Source organism: Lissotriton helveticus, chromosome 8, assembly GCF_964261635.1.
Source record: "Lissotriton helveticus chromosome 8, aLisHel1.1, whole genome shotgun sequence".
NCBI lineage: Eukaryota > Metazoa > Chordata > Amphibia > Caudata > Salamandridae > Lissotriton > Lissotriton helveticus.
The window spans coordinates 365,108,421-365,125,997 of NC_136069.1; the positions used below are offsets into that span (position 1 = coordinate 365,108,421).

Sequence of the window (17,577 nt, forward strand, 5' to 3'; positions counted from 1 at the left end):
GCAGCCAAGGCCTTGGCTCTTGAGCTCTCTGTCACGGCCGTGAGGACTTACCTCCTTACTGAGGTGCTCAAACCGTAGGCAAGCTCCGCGGAGCCCCTCCTGCTGTTTAATGAAGCCCTCTCCGACATTCTGATGGGCACCTGGTCCAAGCCCGCTACAGGCCTCCCTGTAGATCGAAATGTGGCCCGACGCCACCGCCCGGCTCCGGGTGACCCTTGGTTTCTGTCCACCCACCCCACCCCTGAGAGTCTGGTTATCCAGGCCTCTACTTCCCAGACCACATTCCCGATTGCCCCTCCAGATCGGGAATCCAAAAGGTTTGACCAATTTGGTAAGAAGCTGTTCTCCTCACTTTGTTTGGGGCTGCAGTCTGTCAACACTGCTTGCCTTTTGGGCCATTACACCCACTCTCTGTGGGATACGGTTGCGGACGTGCTGCCGCAGTGCCCGGCGGAGGCCCGGGCAAAGCTCGCTCAAGTCCTTGCGGAAGGGCGGGATGCAGCGCGTTACTCCATAACATGTGGATTGGATACCACGGACTGGCTTGTTTGAGCGATTTCCACGACGGTGGCGGTTCGTCGCCAAGCCTGGCTCAGGTCCGCCAACTTTTCGGCTGATGTTCAGGCCACGCTCATGGACATGTCGTTTGATGGCCGTCGCCTTTTTGGCGACAAGGCAGACAGTGCACTTGAGCGTTTCAAGGACTCCAGGGCTCTATGGCCAAGTCCTTGGGCTTGTCGGGCCAGCACCCGCAAACCTCTGCCTTTCGCCCCTTTCGTGGCCAGGGAAGGGGCGCCCCTACACATCCTGCCAGCCACAGGCCGCAAAACCAACCTCAGTGCGGCGGCGGATGTGGGAACCGCCGTGGCCGTGCCAGGGGACAACGGCAAGGCCAGTCCACATCCACCCCTGCAGCATCCGCCTCAAAGCCCTCCTAGTCCGTTCTTTCAGGCCCACTCAACGCCAGTGGGGGGCAGGGTTCGCCATCACCTGCTCCACTGGCGCACCATCACATCGGACCAGTGGGTGCTGCAAATCATCCGAAGGAGCTACTCCCTCCCCTTCGAGGCGACCCCTCCAGCCATGCCACAGCAGTACCACCGCATGTCGGGGGATCACTTGAAACTTCTGCAGGAGGAAGTTATGGCCCTCTTGGCCAAGGGGGCCATCGAGCGTGTTCCTGGGCCAGAAGTAGGACGTGGTTGCTACTCCCACTACTTTCTGGTACCCAAGAAGGGCAAAGGAGGCCTACACCCTTTCTTGGACCTCCGGAGAGACAACGGCTTCCTCCGGAAGGAGAAGTTCAAGATGCTGACCTTAGCTCAGGTCCTAGCTGCCCTAGACCCGGGAAACTGGATGGTAGCGTTGGACTTGCAGGACGCATATTTTCATATCCCCGTCCTGCCGGCCCACTGGCGCTACCTGCGGTTCACGGTAGGCCATGAGCACTTTCAGTTTACCGTGCTCCCCTTTGGTCTTACCAGCGCCCCTCGGGTGTTCACGAAAGTGATGGCGGTGGTCGCAGCTCATCTGCGCAGTTCAAGGGTGTCCGTCTTCCCTGATCTCGACGACTGGCTGTTAAAGGCGGGCTCGCCCCAGACAGTCGTCGGCCACCTCCAGACTACGGCCGACCTCCTACACCTGCTGGGGTTCTCCATCAATGTGCCGAAGTCACACCTGTGCCCCTCTCAGAAGCTCCTCTTCATCGGAGCGGTTCTGGACTCGGCGCACTTTTGGGTTTATCCTCCCGAACAGCAGGTATGGGATATTCAGGCTCTGATTCCGATCTTTCAGCCTTTATCCCAAGTCTCGGTCAGGTTGACGCTGCGGCTTCTGGGGCTGATGGCCTCCTGCATCCTTCTGGTGCATCACACCAGGGGGTGGATGCGGGCTCTGCAGTGGGACCTGAAGTTTCAGTGGGCCCAGCATCAGGGCAACTTGTCCGACCATGTCTTGATCTCGGAGGGCACTGCACGACAGTTGCAATGGTGGCCCCTGAACCGCGATTTGGTCAGCGGCAGATCCCTCTCCCTACCCCAACCGGAGCATGTAGTTGTGACGGATGGGTCCCTCCTGGGCTGGGGGGAGCTACATGGGAGAGGCGGAGATCAGAGGCCTCTGTTCTCCGGCGGCGTCCCGGCTCCATATCAACCTTTTGGAGCTGCGGGCCATCCGTCTTGCACTGAAGGCATTCCTCCCCTCTGTCCGGGGGAGTGTAGTGCAGGTGTTCACGGACAACACCACCGCCATGTGGTACTCCAACAAACGGGGCGGAGTGGGGTCGTGGACCTGTCAGGGGGCTCTGCGCCTCTGGCAATGGCTGGAACACCAGGGCGTCACCCTGGTGGTTCAACACCTGGCAGGTTCTCTAAATGCCAGGGCGGACGAACTCATCTGCCGGTGCATGATGGATCACGAATGGCGTCTGAACTCGGACGTGGCGCAAGGCATGTTTCAGCAGTGGGGAGAGCCTTGGTTTGATCTATTCGCCGGAGGCGCTCGCTCGGAAATCCTTTTTGTCCCGAGTGGAGCTGCGGTCTGTTGTACGCCTTTCTGCCTATACTACTTTTGCCCAGAGTACTGAAGAAGATCAGGCGCGACCGGGCCCAAGTCATCCTTGTGGCTCCCGACTGGGCACGAAGGTACTGGTATCCCGAGCTACTGAGCATGTCAGTCGATCCCCCGATTCGTCTCCCTCTTCGGGAGGACCTTCTGTCGCAGCAGCAGGGGGCGGTCCTCCACCCGAACCTGTCCAGTCTCCATCTACATGCGTGGAGATTGAGCGGCGTCAGTTGAGTCCATTTGACTTGCCTCCTGAAGTCTGTGATGTGATTCTGGCAGCCAGGCGTCCCTCCACAAAATCGGTATACGCCTGCTGGTGGAACAAATTTGTGGCATGGTGCACAGCAAAGGCTGTGGATCCACTCTCAGCACCCCTTTCAGAGGTTCTCCTCTTTCTTCTTTCTCTTGCCCAGCATGGCTCTGCTCTGGGCACTATCAAAGGTTACCTCTTTGCCATTTCAGCCTTCTTGAGGCTTCCTGATCAGCCTTCTCTTTTCAAATCCACTGTGGTGAATAGATTCTTGAAAGGTATCACTCATATGTTTCCTCCTGTTCCTTTCATGATGCCTCAGTGGGACTTGACCCTTGTTCTTAGCTATTTAATGTGCGCTCCTTTCAAACCACTTCACAATTGCCCTCTTCGTCTGTTGACTCTTAAGACTGCATTCCTAGTTGCTATCACCTCTGCCAGGAGAGTGAGTGAGCTCCAGGCTCTATCTTCTAAACCTCCTTTCCTCTCTGTCCATCCGGACAAGGTTGTCTAGAGGACTTGTCCTTCTTTCCTGCCCAAGGTAGTCACAGCCTTTCACATCGGGCAGTCCATCACCTTGCCCACCTTCTTTCCGCCTCCGCATCCCTCGAAAGAGGAAGAGAGGCTCCACCGTCTGGACCCAAAACGTGCGCTCTCTTTCTATCTAGAACGCACACCCCAGTTCCGGGGGGACGACCAGGTCTTTGTTGGTTACGTGGGTGCTAAGAAGGGACGGGCGGTGCACAAACGGACCATCTCTCGGTGGGTCGTGTTGTGCATCAAGGTTTGCTACTCTTTGGCTAAAAAGGAGCCTCCAGTTGGGCTGAGAGCCTATTCTACTCGTGCCACGGCGGCTACTACTGCCCTGGGCCGGGTAGTCCCCTTGCAGGACATCTGTCAGGCGGCTACGTGGGCCTCGCTGCACACGTTCGCAAGACACTACTGCCTGGACAGCCAAGTCCGGAGAGATGGCTTTTTCGGCCATTCCGTTCTCCAGGACTTTCTGGTGTGATCTTGGTTCGCAGACCCACCACCGGGGTTGGTATTGTTGGGGTATCTATTCTAAGGTAAGGAATCTAACAATAACCTGTTTCTTTCAGATGCACAAGTTACTTACCCTCGGTAATGATATATCTGTAAGAAACGGTAGTTAATGTTATATTCCTTACCACCCCACCCATCCTCCCCGTTCTGCGAACCGATATTTAGGGTTAAGGTATTTCCCTTTGAGGGCCGTAGTTTCATGGCACCAGTGTTGGTCTCTGGCATGGCTCTCCGTTCCTGGCGCGGAAAGCTTTGTACAAGAACTGACCCCGGCGATCACGAGACCGAGTACGGACGCGGAGCCGCAAACGACGCCTACCGACACGCAGGAGTACTGCTACGCAAAACTTTCCAGGTCCAGTCTGACATCTGGGGATATTCTAAGGTAAGGAATCTAACACTAACTACTGTTTCTTACAGATATATCGTTACCGAAGGTAAGTAACTTGTGCATTAATGTGGGTGATTGGGTAAGAGTCAAGAAGCTGAGTTTTATTCGCAAATAGAGTCTCGCTTGTCGGCACCAATAAGAGTGTGTAAGGTGAAGGATCATGTTGTGGTGTTGGAAAACGGTAAAACATGGAACAAGTGTGCGATATCTGTGGTGCCTGAATCCAAGGCTGGTTACGTCGAGATAATAGGTATTCATTCATTGCTGGTAACCATACCTGGTGGTGTAAATGGGAAGTTGGGTGTTCACTCTGGTTGTGCGCCAGGGAGGAGTGTTTCTTCTAGGGTTTCCCCTCTAGGTTCCAAGATTATGTCATGCTGTAGACTCTTGTCCATTCATGGGTCTCACATATTTATTCCATTAGATGTACCTTGCCATTTCAGTACATTTCTTTTTTGCCTTCACTATTATTGTCATTCATTGGTTCCAATTTTCTGTGTTGTGAAGGAAGGGGTGTGTGTTAGGATCTAGAATGTGTTGTGGTTGGGAGCTCGTGGGGTTTCTGCTTGGAATGTGGAGTGTGGGTCTAGCTGCAGGTGCTGCCGGGGGTTGAAGGATACCAGACGCAATAAAGACGTTGGCAAACCTACCTTGTTGTCTTCTCTTCACTGCCTAACACTGGAAATTTTCTTCCAAGTTCCCCCGGTCACAGGACCTTGTGGGATTCTGTTTCACTTTTTGTTACTGGATGTCTTCCTTTCACTTTAACCAGACTAGAGAACAGCCAGCCGATTTTCTTTCCACATCGAACGACTGTAACAGAGAGGGCACTTCATACACTATATGTTAAAAGAGCCCTTATGTATTAAATTGATAGGACACAAACATTTTGCAAATGGAACAGTTATTTGTGGCCTTTTCTAAACCACGTAGAGGCACGATTTCAAAACAGGGAATTGCTTGTTGTCTAGCCAAGTGTATTCAGACCATCAGAAAGAGACAGTTAGTTATAGATTCCTTACCTTAGAATTACCCCAAGGCATCCGATTGGATCAGGAGAATTTTTCTTGGCAGTATCCCTGCGCGTCAGTGGGTGGCATCGGTCGACTCATCGTCCGTCGTCGGCTTTGCAGGGATGACGATGAGGTGCCTACTTAGATGCCTCCCTGCGCGCTGTCAGTTATTTCTTTTTCCGCACCAGCCTAGCGAAGATCGGGAGAGAGCAACTCTGTAGTCACTTTTTTTGACTAAACTTTTTTGATGTTTTGTGGACTTCTTTTTCGAATCTTTTGACTTCTGGTTTGCGTAGGGATGTCATGACGCCAGACAGGCTTTAAGCCTTGTGACGCCTTTCACAAACTCATGTCTGTGACGGAACCGCACCGCGTGTGCCTTTTGGTGTCTGGAGCACGACCACAACCCGAAGTTGTGCTCCGCCTGCCAGGCCATGAATCCTAAGTATTTGTGGAAGCGGTCCTAAAAGCTATTGGAGGCCTGGCAGTTGGCTCCACGACGCTCCCGGTCTCGTTCAAGAGGAAGGCCGTGAGACAGTTAGCGGAGCCACCACACCTCGTTGCACTCCAAGTTTTCTAGGTCTTTGGGTAAGTCCAAGAAGAAGAAGGCGAAGAAGGACTGGTGCGTTTCGCCTTCCCCCTGTTGGTCGGCTGACGCAATGCTGGGCCGGGAGCGTCATCGCTCGAAGGCAGCGTCTCTGCTGCCCAATTCAGGGATGACTGTGTGCCTTCCCCCATTTCCGGGAGCCGAAGCGTCCCCTGCCCAACTTTGTACTTTTTACGAAGCCCTTCACCATATTTTAGGGCAGCCCGAGTCAGCTGGCACGCCTTCAGGCCCCGCGGAGCCAGTCGGGGTCCTGGGCCTTCGATGCCCGCGGCTCCGGCCCTGGCTCAAGATGGCCCCCATTGGATCCAAGCTTGCATCTGGACCGACACCGGTCGATCTTATTCAACCTTCCCCGGCGTCGATCACGGCGCCGACCTTGCCCCTGGATGACGCCGTCCCCATCCTCCCCACCGAGATGGAGCCGGACCGATGTCAGTACTTTTTCCCCCCTGTTCATCCCTGGTGTTCCCTATCACCCTGAAGGTGGTGCTGAGAACTGGAAGGGGTGGCTGGGCCCTTTAGCAGACCAGCGAGAAGAGCCAGACTGGAGAGAGGACCTGGTGACGCCAGTGGTCTGGACACTTCTCCAGCCCTTGCATGCTTTCTCTCCCTACCGTGGCTATGGAGAATTGAGCGTCATACGCTGTGGTGTTGAGAAGGGCGGGCGAGGTCTTGGGCCTTGAGCTCCCTTCGGAGGCGGTCAGGACTAACCTCCTGACAGAGGTGCTTCAGCCTGTGGCATCCTCCTCTGAACCCCTTCTGCTCTTTAATAAAGCCCTCACTGACATTGTTCTGGGCACCTGGTCCAAGCCCAGCACAGGGGCTCCTGTGGAGAGGACGATTGCCCGCCACTATCGCCCGGCTCGGGACGACCCCATCTCTCTTCTCTATTAGGAAAGATTGCTTAGAAAACCTTTTGGATGCATTACTGAGTGCCCTTCATTAGTAGCTCTGAGATCTCTTGATCGATCAAGGTAGCCTGAGCTTGGGAAAAAACTAAAGGAAGTGTCCTGACTTGTTGGATGGGGGTACCCACAAACTCCACACGGTAGCACTGCCCAGTCTGAAGAACCCAGGTGTCGGACGTTACCTCTTGCCAGTTGTCCTGGAACAGCGCCACCCACCCTCCCACTTTAGCTGGAAAGTAAGGTGAGTCCTTACCTTGGAAAGATCCTTGGGAGTGGCCTCAACGGGTGCGGTAAAAACGACGAGAGGCACAGAACCCCTCGATTCGTGCAGGGTCTTGATACTAATTCTGACCAGAGTCATGGCCTCTCTTAAGAGAATTTGCGGTGAAGAAGCAGGACAAGCGCCCCTACCACACCTGGCTCCACCAAAAACCTTGAATGAAAAAATCTTCTTAGTGGAAGCCTCTGCCTTTGCCAGGGAATTAAGCGTTTGCACAAACTTGCCTAACTCTTTAATAAAGGGGCCCCCTCTTGCACAGTAATACCCACCTCTGAGGCAGCTAGATCTCCCAACTTCAGGTCCACTTTGATAAGGAGGGACCGCCTCCGCTGTGCTGACAGCACACAATTGACATTCCCTAGGAGGGTAATTGCCAGTTGAGCCCAGCCAGAAAGGACCTCTGGCGATATAAGGGGACCTGATTGCCTGTCTTCCTCTGCCATGTCAAGGATGTTGGTGATGGGCTCTGACACGGCTGACAGATGATCTTGGCATGACCGCAAGGAGTGGTGGTTGATGCCCTTCTTAGGGCCTCTAATATACCTTGTCTAGAAGGTGTTCATTCTCTCGTCTACCTTTGGTGTTAGGGCCATCTTGCCCTCCAGTGAAGGCTTGGGACACTCCACTCCACCCCCATGCATGCTCAGATATCGTTGTCTAGGGGCTTCCGCAAACAACTTGCAATGCAGTTGCCACCTTTTCAGTGCGCAACCACATTTTAGACCTAGGGGTGGAGCAAGTCATCTCGGTCCAACATATCTGCCACCAGGTCATCTTGCGGAGTGGGAGCAGAGCAGGTTCCCGCTGCCTCATCCATGGAAGGGTGCCAAGGCCTAGAGGGGCCAAGATCGCCGTCCGAATCGCCCTGAGAGTCTTCTCCCGCCCTCTAACTGGGGATCAATGAACTCTGAAGCAGGGAACTATGTTTGTAACTGGAGGAAGGCCTTCTTGAAAAGCTCAAAAGCATCCTTATTCATGCCCTGGTCCACAGGGCGCTTGACTGCCTTGTGGGTGGCACGGGGTAAGGGGGGGGGGGATCTAGCACTATTAGGGGACCTTGTTTATGCACTTTCGCCAGCCTCTCTATTTTCTCTTCAAGGGGTGTCAGCGCGAAGGACACTGCGTGCTATATGGAGGTCTCCACCGCCTCAAAGAATTCATCATTCAGATGCATAAAGGAGGCTGATAACTCCTCAAAATATGTGGCCTCAGAGTCCTGCATGGTAGGACTTGAAGTGGCACTAGGAAACTTAGCAGATTAGGAAAAGTCACATACTCAGACAGCTGGGACGAACACCATATTCAATTCTTACGAGTATACAGCCTGGGCTGACCCTGCAGTGTCAAATGGCCTACTCGCTGTGGCAGGAGAAGGACTGTAAGCCCAACCAGGCTGTGGAACACAAGGCAATTAGCTGTCTCAATGTGACTATAGGCCCTTAGGGAATCAGCTGCGCAGACAGAGGTATTGAGGAAATAATTATCTCCACCATACACGGTCTATGGCACATGGGCTGAATGGCAGGCTGCACTGGACCTGCTGCCAGACTCTAGGTCCCTGAGGGGTTACATTTTACAGACTCGTCCCCATGGTGGGCATGGTGGTCACTGCACTGAAGCTCTCCCCAGTAGGATTGATTACTTGGACCCGTAAACACAGGCATCAAGGCTTCCAGGCTAATGGGGCTCTCATTTTCGGCCATGGCTCCACAGTGCATTTGGTAGCTTCCCCATAAATGGATAACGAATTGTGAAACGCCTGCGGAGCCGGAGCTAGCCTGTGAGTGCTCTCTAACAACTGGCGGTCAGCACTGCTGCCACGTGGTCCCATAATCATACAGCAGTAGACAAGCCGCGTGAGGAGCACTGACAATCGCTCCCGCAGCAACCTGTAAACCAAACCAAACCAAACCAAACCAAACCAAACCAAACCAAACCAAACCAAAGCCAAGCACGGTCGGCAGAATAAAACCACAATACGAGCGCATAGTACATTTTGCCATGAATGTTAAACACTCTCAATAAACATTCAGAAGAACCAGAGAGTCAAGACACTTAACTGCTGGCTGCTGAAGGGGCGAATAAAGAGGGGGCATGAACTGTGCTGATAGACTATAATATGTAGACTGCAAACTGATTGGTTGATATTTTGTTGTTCTGCTTTCCCTTGTGGTTTCTGGGAAAGGGTAGTTTGTTCTTGACTAAGGCTGCTGTTAAAATAAAGTGAAGGTTGGAGAGTCACCCCACCCGTGTATACTCAGAAGATAAGGATACCTGCACTAGGGAGTCCGGGTGCATAGGTGTGAAGTGGTGTCGTAAACCTCTAGACGCCAATGGAGAATCGCAGAAGTACAGGAGCTACAAAGTCTTGTGGACTAGGCCGGTGGAACCACGACAAAGAATCAAGACGAGAAGAGCCTGAAAGCAGTGGGAGCGGAGTCGAAACCACCCATAGGGGACCAGGAGCACAATACCAGCCCTAGTTGAAGATTCTTGATGTAGCACAGAGTAGAAGAAGGAGCAGCTGTGGCGGCCAAGCGATGTTGTAGGAGCTCAGGAGCCTTTCCTAAGCTGTTCCACGCCGGTCGACGAGTGCTGGTAGGTCAGTGGCCGGCAGGACCACCATCAAGCCTTGGCAACCTCAAACAACTGTTCACGGGAGAAGATGCTTTGTTGCAGACCAGCAAGGTCTGTGGGACTAATCCGGCAAGTGTGAGTCAGGGCCGTCCCTCAGCATGTAGGAGAGCCAGCATGAATTGATGGAGCCCCCTCAAGGACCCTCTGGCAGCAGGCACTGGAGGTCGCAAGAAAGCCCCATTAGCACACAGGAGATGAACGCTCACGATGCAGCAGTTGCAGGCAGGCCGACTAGCTTGGAGCTGTGTAGTGCTGGAGGCCAGAGCTACTTGGAGCTTGAAGATCTTCAGTGAAGAGAGCCAACAAGCCTTGGTGACAAGTAGACGCTGAGCACCGGGAGGTGGTTTACATTGGCTGAAGAGGGATTACAGTCTCCCAACATGGAGGGAAGATTGGTCAGGCCCCTAGAGTACTAACAAACCACCACCTGTGTTGCAGAGCCGGGTGATATCAATGGGGCAAAACGATCAGCAAACCTGATGTCTAGGTGCCTGCAGGTGCAGGAAAGTGACTCCTTCACTTCAAGGGAGATTCCTTCAGGCTAGGATGCAGGCTGAGTCCGTGGTGACTCGGAGAAAGCACGGCCACGGACTTGCAGATCTTTAGAAAAGCACAGGGATGAAGATGCAGCAGGATTCTACCTACTGAGAGCAGCCGAGTCGTGGGTCCTGGCATGAAGATTAGCAGAGTTCTAGTGTCCACCAGCAGAAGCATCTTTGACCAATCATCAGTTTAAAAAAAAAATTAAAGTATTAATTTAAAAAAAGTTGTCTGGGTTCTTGTGCTTGATTAATGTAAGTTTCTAAAGCTTGTGAACGCAATAGAGAGAGCCATACTGGGTAATTGCATTACTTACAATTGCCTCTTTTTGAAAACTTTAGAATCACTGCGGTAATTGTATAGAGTAAGGAACAACATCAAAATACACAAGTTAAAGAGTGGTCATTGTAAACTTTTTATATTTCCAATATCTCCTTCCCTAAGATATTGACCACTCGCACAACAGCCCGATCCTACGGTGAATTCATGGTCTCGGGTACAAATTGAATGGCAGGATGCCGTTAGCCTTCATACTTCTGCATGTTCTATGAATGTCAACTCTTCTTTGTAATTGATGTAAATTACTGAATGAATGCAAGAAGATTGAGATACATTTCCAAGTATGCTTCACCTCAGATTGAGACTTATTTAAATTTTCGAGTCCTTGGACTCCCAGGTAAATACATTGATTTGTGTTTGCCATGTAAACAATGCAAATTATAATGTGAATAATTGCATATTCTAATTTTTTTTCCTATTCTGTCACTTACTGTCATTTAGTGGCTACCAAACAAAATATGGCGACCATATTAGAAGAAGCACATGCCTGTGAAAATAAAATGCCAGTTATAACAACATCCGGGTGGAAACAGACAATACCGAATGCTCTGGAAGAAGGAGAAGTGCGCAAGACTGTGGAAAATGTGTTGGATGGCATGGAAGATGTTCTTTCAGTGTTTTTTACTAGTGGAAAACCTTCTGGGCTCAGAAAAGTGAAAACAGTTAACGGCGTAAGGAGAAAACAGATAGAAAAATCAGGATCCATTGTGGGTCAACCGGGTGAATTAGCTGGTTGCATTAATAGTGATATTTGCTTACAAAGGATGGAAACCCACTTTGATTCGTCCACCTGCTGCGTTTCTGTGGAAAATAAATCAACAGTCAAAAAGCATGATGAAACTATTCGTGACAGAGCAACACAGGAGGATATCCCATGTTCCTCAGCATCCCAGTGGTCGAAGCTGAACCTGTCTGGTTTAAATGTGACTCAATTGGTGGAAATGTCCTATTACACTCCTTCTGCAGTCGATTTACCCAGCATGAAAGATATAGAAGAAAGGTTTGCGGAAGCCAAAGAATATACGGTCAACAGTAATTTGGAAGTCTCCAGTGAAGTTGATTGTTTGCCTCAAGTGAAAAGAGAGTTGAATTTCAATTTAAGTGAACACATTAAAAATGATTCTACTATGCCTGAACTGCAGCTCGCTGTGCCTATTTGTAGGGAATCAATCCATGGTATCTCTTCTCCAGATGATGTATTTGAGAGATCCCCAAGTCCAACATTTCCGAAAAGTCAGACACCTAGACCGATTTCCAGTGTCAAATTCATAGAAAGCACCAGCCTTTGTCTGCAAAAGAAATCCTTAGGGAATGACACTGGCGTCTTAGAAAGCCGCTTTCATGGGGATTTGCCAGGTGATTGTACCTCTACAAAATGTGACCAATGTGCCGACAGCATACCTTTCCCGTGCCTTGATAGTCCAACGAGAGCGGCTGAGCCACAAATGAAGAGCAAAGGCATTCTGTCCCGTTTGAAAAAACAGCCCAAAAAGTTTATTTATTCCATACATGACAATTCAGTTCAGAAAAAACAGAAAGACACTACAAACCTCAGATCAGAGTCCTCCATGTGTGCACTATCTACTTCTGAGCACAAAACATTCTCCGCCAACGACGATGATGAAGGTATGTCTCAATAGTATTTTTACACCTTTCGTTTTCAGTGTGGGACTTCATTTTACATTCATTGTTTTTAGATTTCTCAGGAAGAGGTGTGGCGCCGCGGCCAGGGTGACTGACTCCGGAATCTGGGGATCACGGTTCGATCCCCGGCACCGGCAGCAGATTAGCCCAGCACCATGTGACTCTGGGCAATAGCTTGCTTAATCTTCCCGACGGCCCCCAGCGCCTAGAGACCCTTACGGGTGATTGTGCGCTTTACAAATGTGGATTATTATTATTATTATTATTATTATTATTATTATTATTATTAAGCCTTTAAATGGGTGTACAGCAAAGGTTTTGAAAGCTAATGTAAATGAGACTTGGCATTAGTCACCCAGATGTGTACCTAACTCAGTACAGCCTGATTGTTACTTTTATCAGTTTTTAGGGATATGGGGCGTAAGGTTCAAGGGCACACACATTACACAAATATTGGCAAAGCCAATAGGTCTGACTTTATAAAGTCTGGGCGTTGTCAAGCGGATGTATTGCTAACAGTATGCAGAGAGTAGACTTTGGGACCCTCCCTTTCAGCTATTGGTTCTGTTCGACCAGCCTGTTTCAGCCAATGGCTCCACCCAGCAGTGTTTTCATCTCTTTTCTAATACTATGGGCAGGTTGGTTGTAGCCTTCTGCCTACGCTCAAGTGTTTGCATTGAACTGCAGAAGGGCCAGCTATGCACCTATACCCTCTCTGTCAGCTACTGTTGCCTGCCTCTGTCTTTATCTGAGCGCTGAATGCAATTGTGAATTAAACTCAGTCCTTTTGGCTTTCCCACTGCTTGTTTATATAATTTATTGGACACACACTATCTTTCACACACAGGCAGACATCACCGTTTCTCTTAAACACGTGCACTGCATAACAAAGTCAAACACACAATGGTATACAACCAACATGGTGTTGTTTGTAATGGTGATGAGAAGGAAGGTAATGGTACTGGTGGTAAATGATACTGTTGCTAGTAGTTGTGGTGGCATTGGTAATTGGTCGTAATAATGGGGATGGTAAAAATAATTGTGGTAGTAATATTGGTGGTGGGACTAGTGTTGACAGCGGTGATAACTTTGGTAGAAGGTGTATGAGTAAAGGTGTAGCAATGGTGGTAGTTATGGTAATGGTGGAATCAGTTATGGAGATACTGGTTGTGTGTTAATAGTGGTGATGAAAATGTGTGTGGTTGGTGATAGGTGTTGGGAGTAGCAATGATAGTGTTGCTGGTAGTGGCAGTGCTGGTCATAGTAGTACTCATAGCAGTACTGTCGGTGGTAGTGATGATGCTCTATGCAGGATAGAGGGCTTGGCCTTAAAAAAAAGTATTGGTAGACATGCAGGTTGAAGGTGAAGCTCCTCTGAAAGGCAGTGCTCGAGCCCAAAATCCATTAAATAATCAAGGGTGACAAGCGAGCAGGAGCAAAGACTGCCTCAGTAGGGTGAAACCTTGAATATACAATGGGGTAAACCCTTATTCATTTGAGTCCTGGGTATGGTATACAATATAAACGCAAATGATTCTTTCGGAGTAATTTATAAGATCTACATTTACCAATTTAGATCCGTTTTTCTTGCATTATTTACTGTCGATAGGCTAAAATGTCTACATCCTGTTAAACTGAATTGCTTGGATCTGTTAATATAACTTTCAGTAAAAAAATACAAATCGGAGCATTAAAGGATTTTTTTCTGTAGATTTCCGTGTATATTAGTTACACCAAGCAGGATTGTTTCTATTTTGATATGTGTATATTTGTGTTTTTGTCTCAATCTATCACCTTTTACTTGAGCATTGCATATCACTTAAGAAATATGTAGGAGCACCTGTACATATAAACTGAAGTCTGTGTTCGCTAAATTGCGTAAATTCTTCATTCATTTAAGTTTGCAGGGGACCAATACAGATTCTGTAAATTCTAACGTGGTAAGAGTATATTTCATAAATTAATCTAACAGAATTATTTGTGTTTGTATGGTTAGTAGGATGAGATGTAGAGCAGTACTAAGCAGGAGCCGGGATCACTTGAGCTGCAGTGTGGTGAAGAATGGTGGCAGAGAAGGTGATTAAACCTCAGTGAGCCACAATATAGTGGTAACAAAGAGGGCAGATGAGGAGCTGGGTCCGCACACAGAAGGCATAATATAGTTTGATGAGGATTAGCGTTAGCGGTGCAGTAGGGTTCTCTTGGATATGTTTTCCTGCAGATTCCTCAATTTATGACTTTCTTCCAGGTGTGTAACTGCCTCCAGTTTTCGTTAGAAATACATTGAGGCTGCCTCAAACATGCTTTATTTTTCTATTGCACATCAAGTGAAGCCTGATTTCCTTTGTCAATATTTGCTTTCCTTCCATTGTCTCCAGCAAGTGAGTTAGGATGTCTGAAAAAGTCCAACTTGTCCCTCGTGGCTTTACAGTAACTTAATGTTGTGAGCCTTGTCTTGCCTCCTCTATAGGTCTATACGACTCAGTTAAACTAGACCTGTCTTAATATTTAGCTGAAATTGTTCGAAATTTCTGGTATTGCACTAACATAATAATCTATTTTCATGATTATATTTCTTCAGCCTGCAAGTTAGCTGATAGGCCACTCTCTACATGTGTGCAGGAGTCTACATGTGAGCAAGAGTCTTCTTGTGCAGATACCATAACAATACCATGACTATTTGCAAAGGAACCTGAAGAAGATGCTCCCCACAGAGTTGGGTTTCTTTTACACCCTTTAAGTTTTTAGGTTTACATTGATTTCGAAAAGAAATGTAATCTGATTTCATGATGTTACTTTAAACACATTTTTAAGATTCTGAGCTTGTGAAACAAAGGACCAAATGGGGAATGAGCGCTTGCTTGTTTCTTACAGAAACAGGAAAGTAGAGTGGCAATTCTTTCTCTAAATTATCAGGGATGGGGAAGATGCGAGTTGCCTTGTTCAGTGACATGCCCTCCTTGGACTATGTAAAGTAAATGATCTGTGGTCTTCTTTCTCCAAATTACTGGCTTTGTTTCCCAGAGAACAGCGTTGACTCTGACTGTAAGTTATTACACTTTAGTAGATGGCAAGTAACCCTTGAAGGTCATTAGCTACTCTATCAGGATCAAAAGGTGAGGGATCACTGAATTTTTGTTTTCCTCTGAAATGTCTAATATTGACCTCATTCTTTTTGTTATTAGGAAAGCTGCTTGCAGGGGAAACAGTATAAACCAATCTTTCTGTCGATATCAGAGCAGCCACATATAAATTAAATTACCATCCCAATAATAAACCATAAATCTTAAAATTGAGTTCATCCATGCTAGATCTTAACCAAACCTGTTAAAATATCACAGAGGATCGCTCTTCTTTGGGCATGGATGAAGAAGCGGTGCTGGCTATGGAGAATTTTGCCTAAAAATATCTGTAGGGACTTAAAAATGGGACCCACGAAAAGGTCCCTGATCTTCATTTTATGGAAATCTACCCATTGCATTTATTTGGTTAGGACAAACCGGGAAACAAAAAACTTCAGGAACCTACTGGTGTTTCAGCATTTATGGTGGGTATGCCCTGACTTGAAAAGATCTTCTGCCGCAATGCGTCAATTTGGGATAATGGTTTTTATCTTACTTTTTTAGGGCGTTTGGGGGTTTTCACACATCGTGTTAGGTCTGGAATATTCAGGACTTTCAACATCTCTTGCAGGACCTTATTGTCGGAACTGGAGGACTTCGCTGGCAGACGACACAGCTGTATTGCATCGTACATCTGGGATTCCCAGCCCACTCTTGCCAGTGGGCAATTTTAAACATTCAGAGTGACTTGAGGGAGTTTCTGGCTCCACAAAAATGTACATACAATCTGGTCCCATTAAACAAAATAAGAATTATTTAGTTTATAGGAGACAGCAAGAAAAAGAAACAGAAACAAAGAAGAATTAACATCTTAATGAGTGCAATTCTAGCAATTAACGAGAGCAGGAGTTGCCTCAGAATTTCCAAAATGTTATCTGCCTTCTTCAGGACTTGGTTAGTTATCCCGAAAAACTCTCCCTGTCTATCAGAAAAATATGTCCCTAGCTGAACAGGAGAAAGAGCTTATGCAGAGACATTGAAAAGTAAACATTGTGTCTCGGCTTCATTTATCTCATAATCCTCCAGGGCAGTAAAAGCCTTTATTATTTATAGGGCCATATTTATGTTATCCAATGCTGATGGTAAATACAATACCCCTCATCTGCGTGTAGCCCGATGCAGGTGTTGAAACCTGTCTACTTTGATGCAGGGTCTGAGCCAATTGTTTTATAACCAAAGCAAATAATAGTGGCGAGAGGGGACACCCCTGATAGGTACCTTGCTCCAACACTATTTCCCCACCTGCGAATTGTTAATTACCAATTGGGCCCGTGCGTCCTGCATTAAGGGCTTGGATCAACCTCATGAGTTGAGGTGGAACTCCGAAGTTACTCATAGTATGAAATGAAAACTTCCAGCTCACAAGATCAAATGCCTTTTTTGTGTCCAATAGGATAATACCTTCAGGGATAGACTATTGACACCAGATCAATAAATTCAGCCATAACCTGAGTATTTATGAACAGGCTTCAAATTCTGAGAAAACTGATTTGATTCAAAGACATAGGGGCGTGGCCCACAATGTTGATACAATTAGCTGAACCTTTAGTGTGTAGTTTATAATCAGTAGTAGTACAAACTTTATTCGATAAAAAATTCATCATAAAAGTATACAGTTTATACAGTACATTAAAAAGATAAAAGAGTAGAGGGACAGCACTCCTGTATATTCAACCATCCTCATATACTACTCAATTTAAATTATCTAAAATCAAACTCAAGACTGTTTACATAAAAATTCTTAAAAGACACTTCCTGCCATAAGGCTGTCCGGCGGTTAGGGTAAATGGCGGGTAAGCTTGGCACTCCTTGTACGGGTCTGCCATGCACTACCCAGAAATTTGGCTACCCCACACACCATAGCAGTAGAAAATGTGTCAGTGCGTAGGACCCGTAGGGCCATTTTGTGACATCTAAGGCCCAGCCCCATGCATAGTGGTTTTAGCCATATTTTCCTAGCAACCCTATAAGCCGGGCAAGCAAAAAGAAAGTGCGCTACTGACTCATTAGGGGCTGCACAGCCAGGGCAGGATTTAGTAAGAACACCTTTACTTTTCCACCCAGAAGAAAAGTCATTCACCGGCAAGGTCCCATGCCTGAATTTCAGGTAAAGTGCTCTGTCCAGGGGTTTCTCTATAAAGTCGAAGAAGGGTTCCAATTTTCTTATCCATTTGATCTCCAGAAATCGCTGGGAGAGGGGCCCCCCTTCTCTCCTGCGTATGGCCGTCTCCTGTACCCAG

The 17,577-nt window shown here is 48.2% G+C and overlaps 1 protein-coding gene across 2 annotated transcripts in view; it reads left to right on the forward strand.

Annotated features, from left to right (window-relative positions):
* Window positions 1–17,577, forward strand: part of BRCA2 (BRCA2 DNA repair associated) — a 480,797-nt gene that overhangs the window by 135,280 nt on the left and 327,940 nt on the right. For both annotated transcript variants that reach the window (XM_078657152.1, XM_078657154.1), the window contains exon 11: window positions 11,013–12,197. In XM_078657152.1, coding sequence (XP_078513278.1) covers window positions 11,013–12,197 — 1,185 coding nt within the window. The remainder of the gene's footprint in view (window positions 1–11,012; window positions 12,198–17,577) is intronic.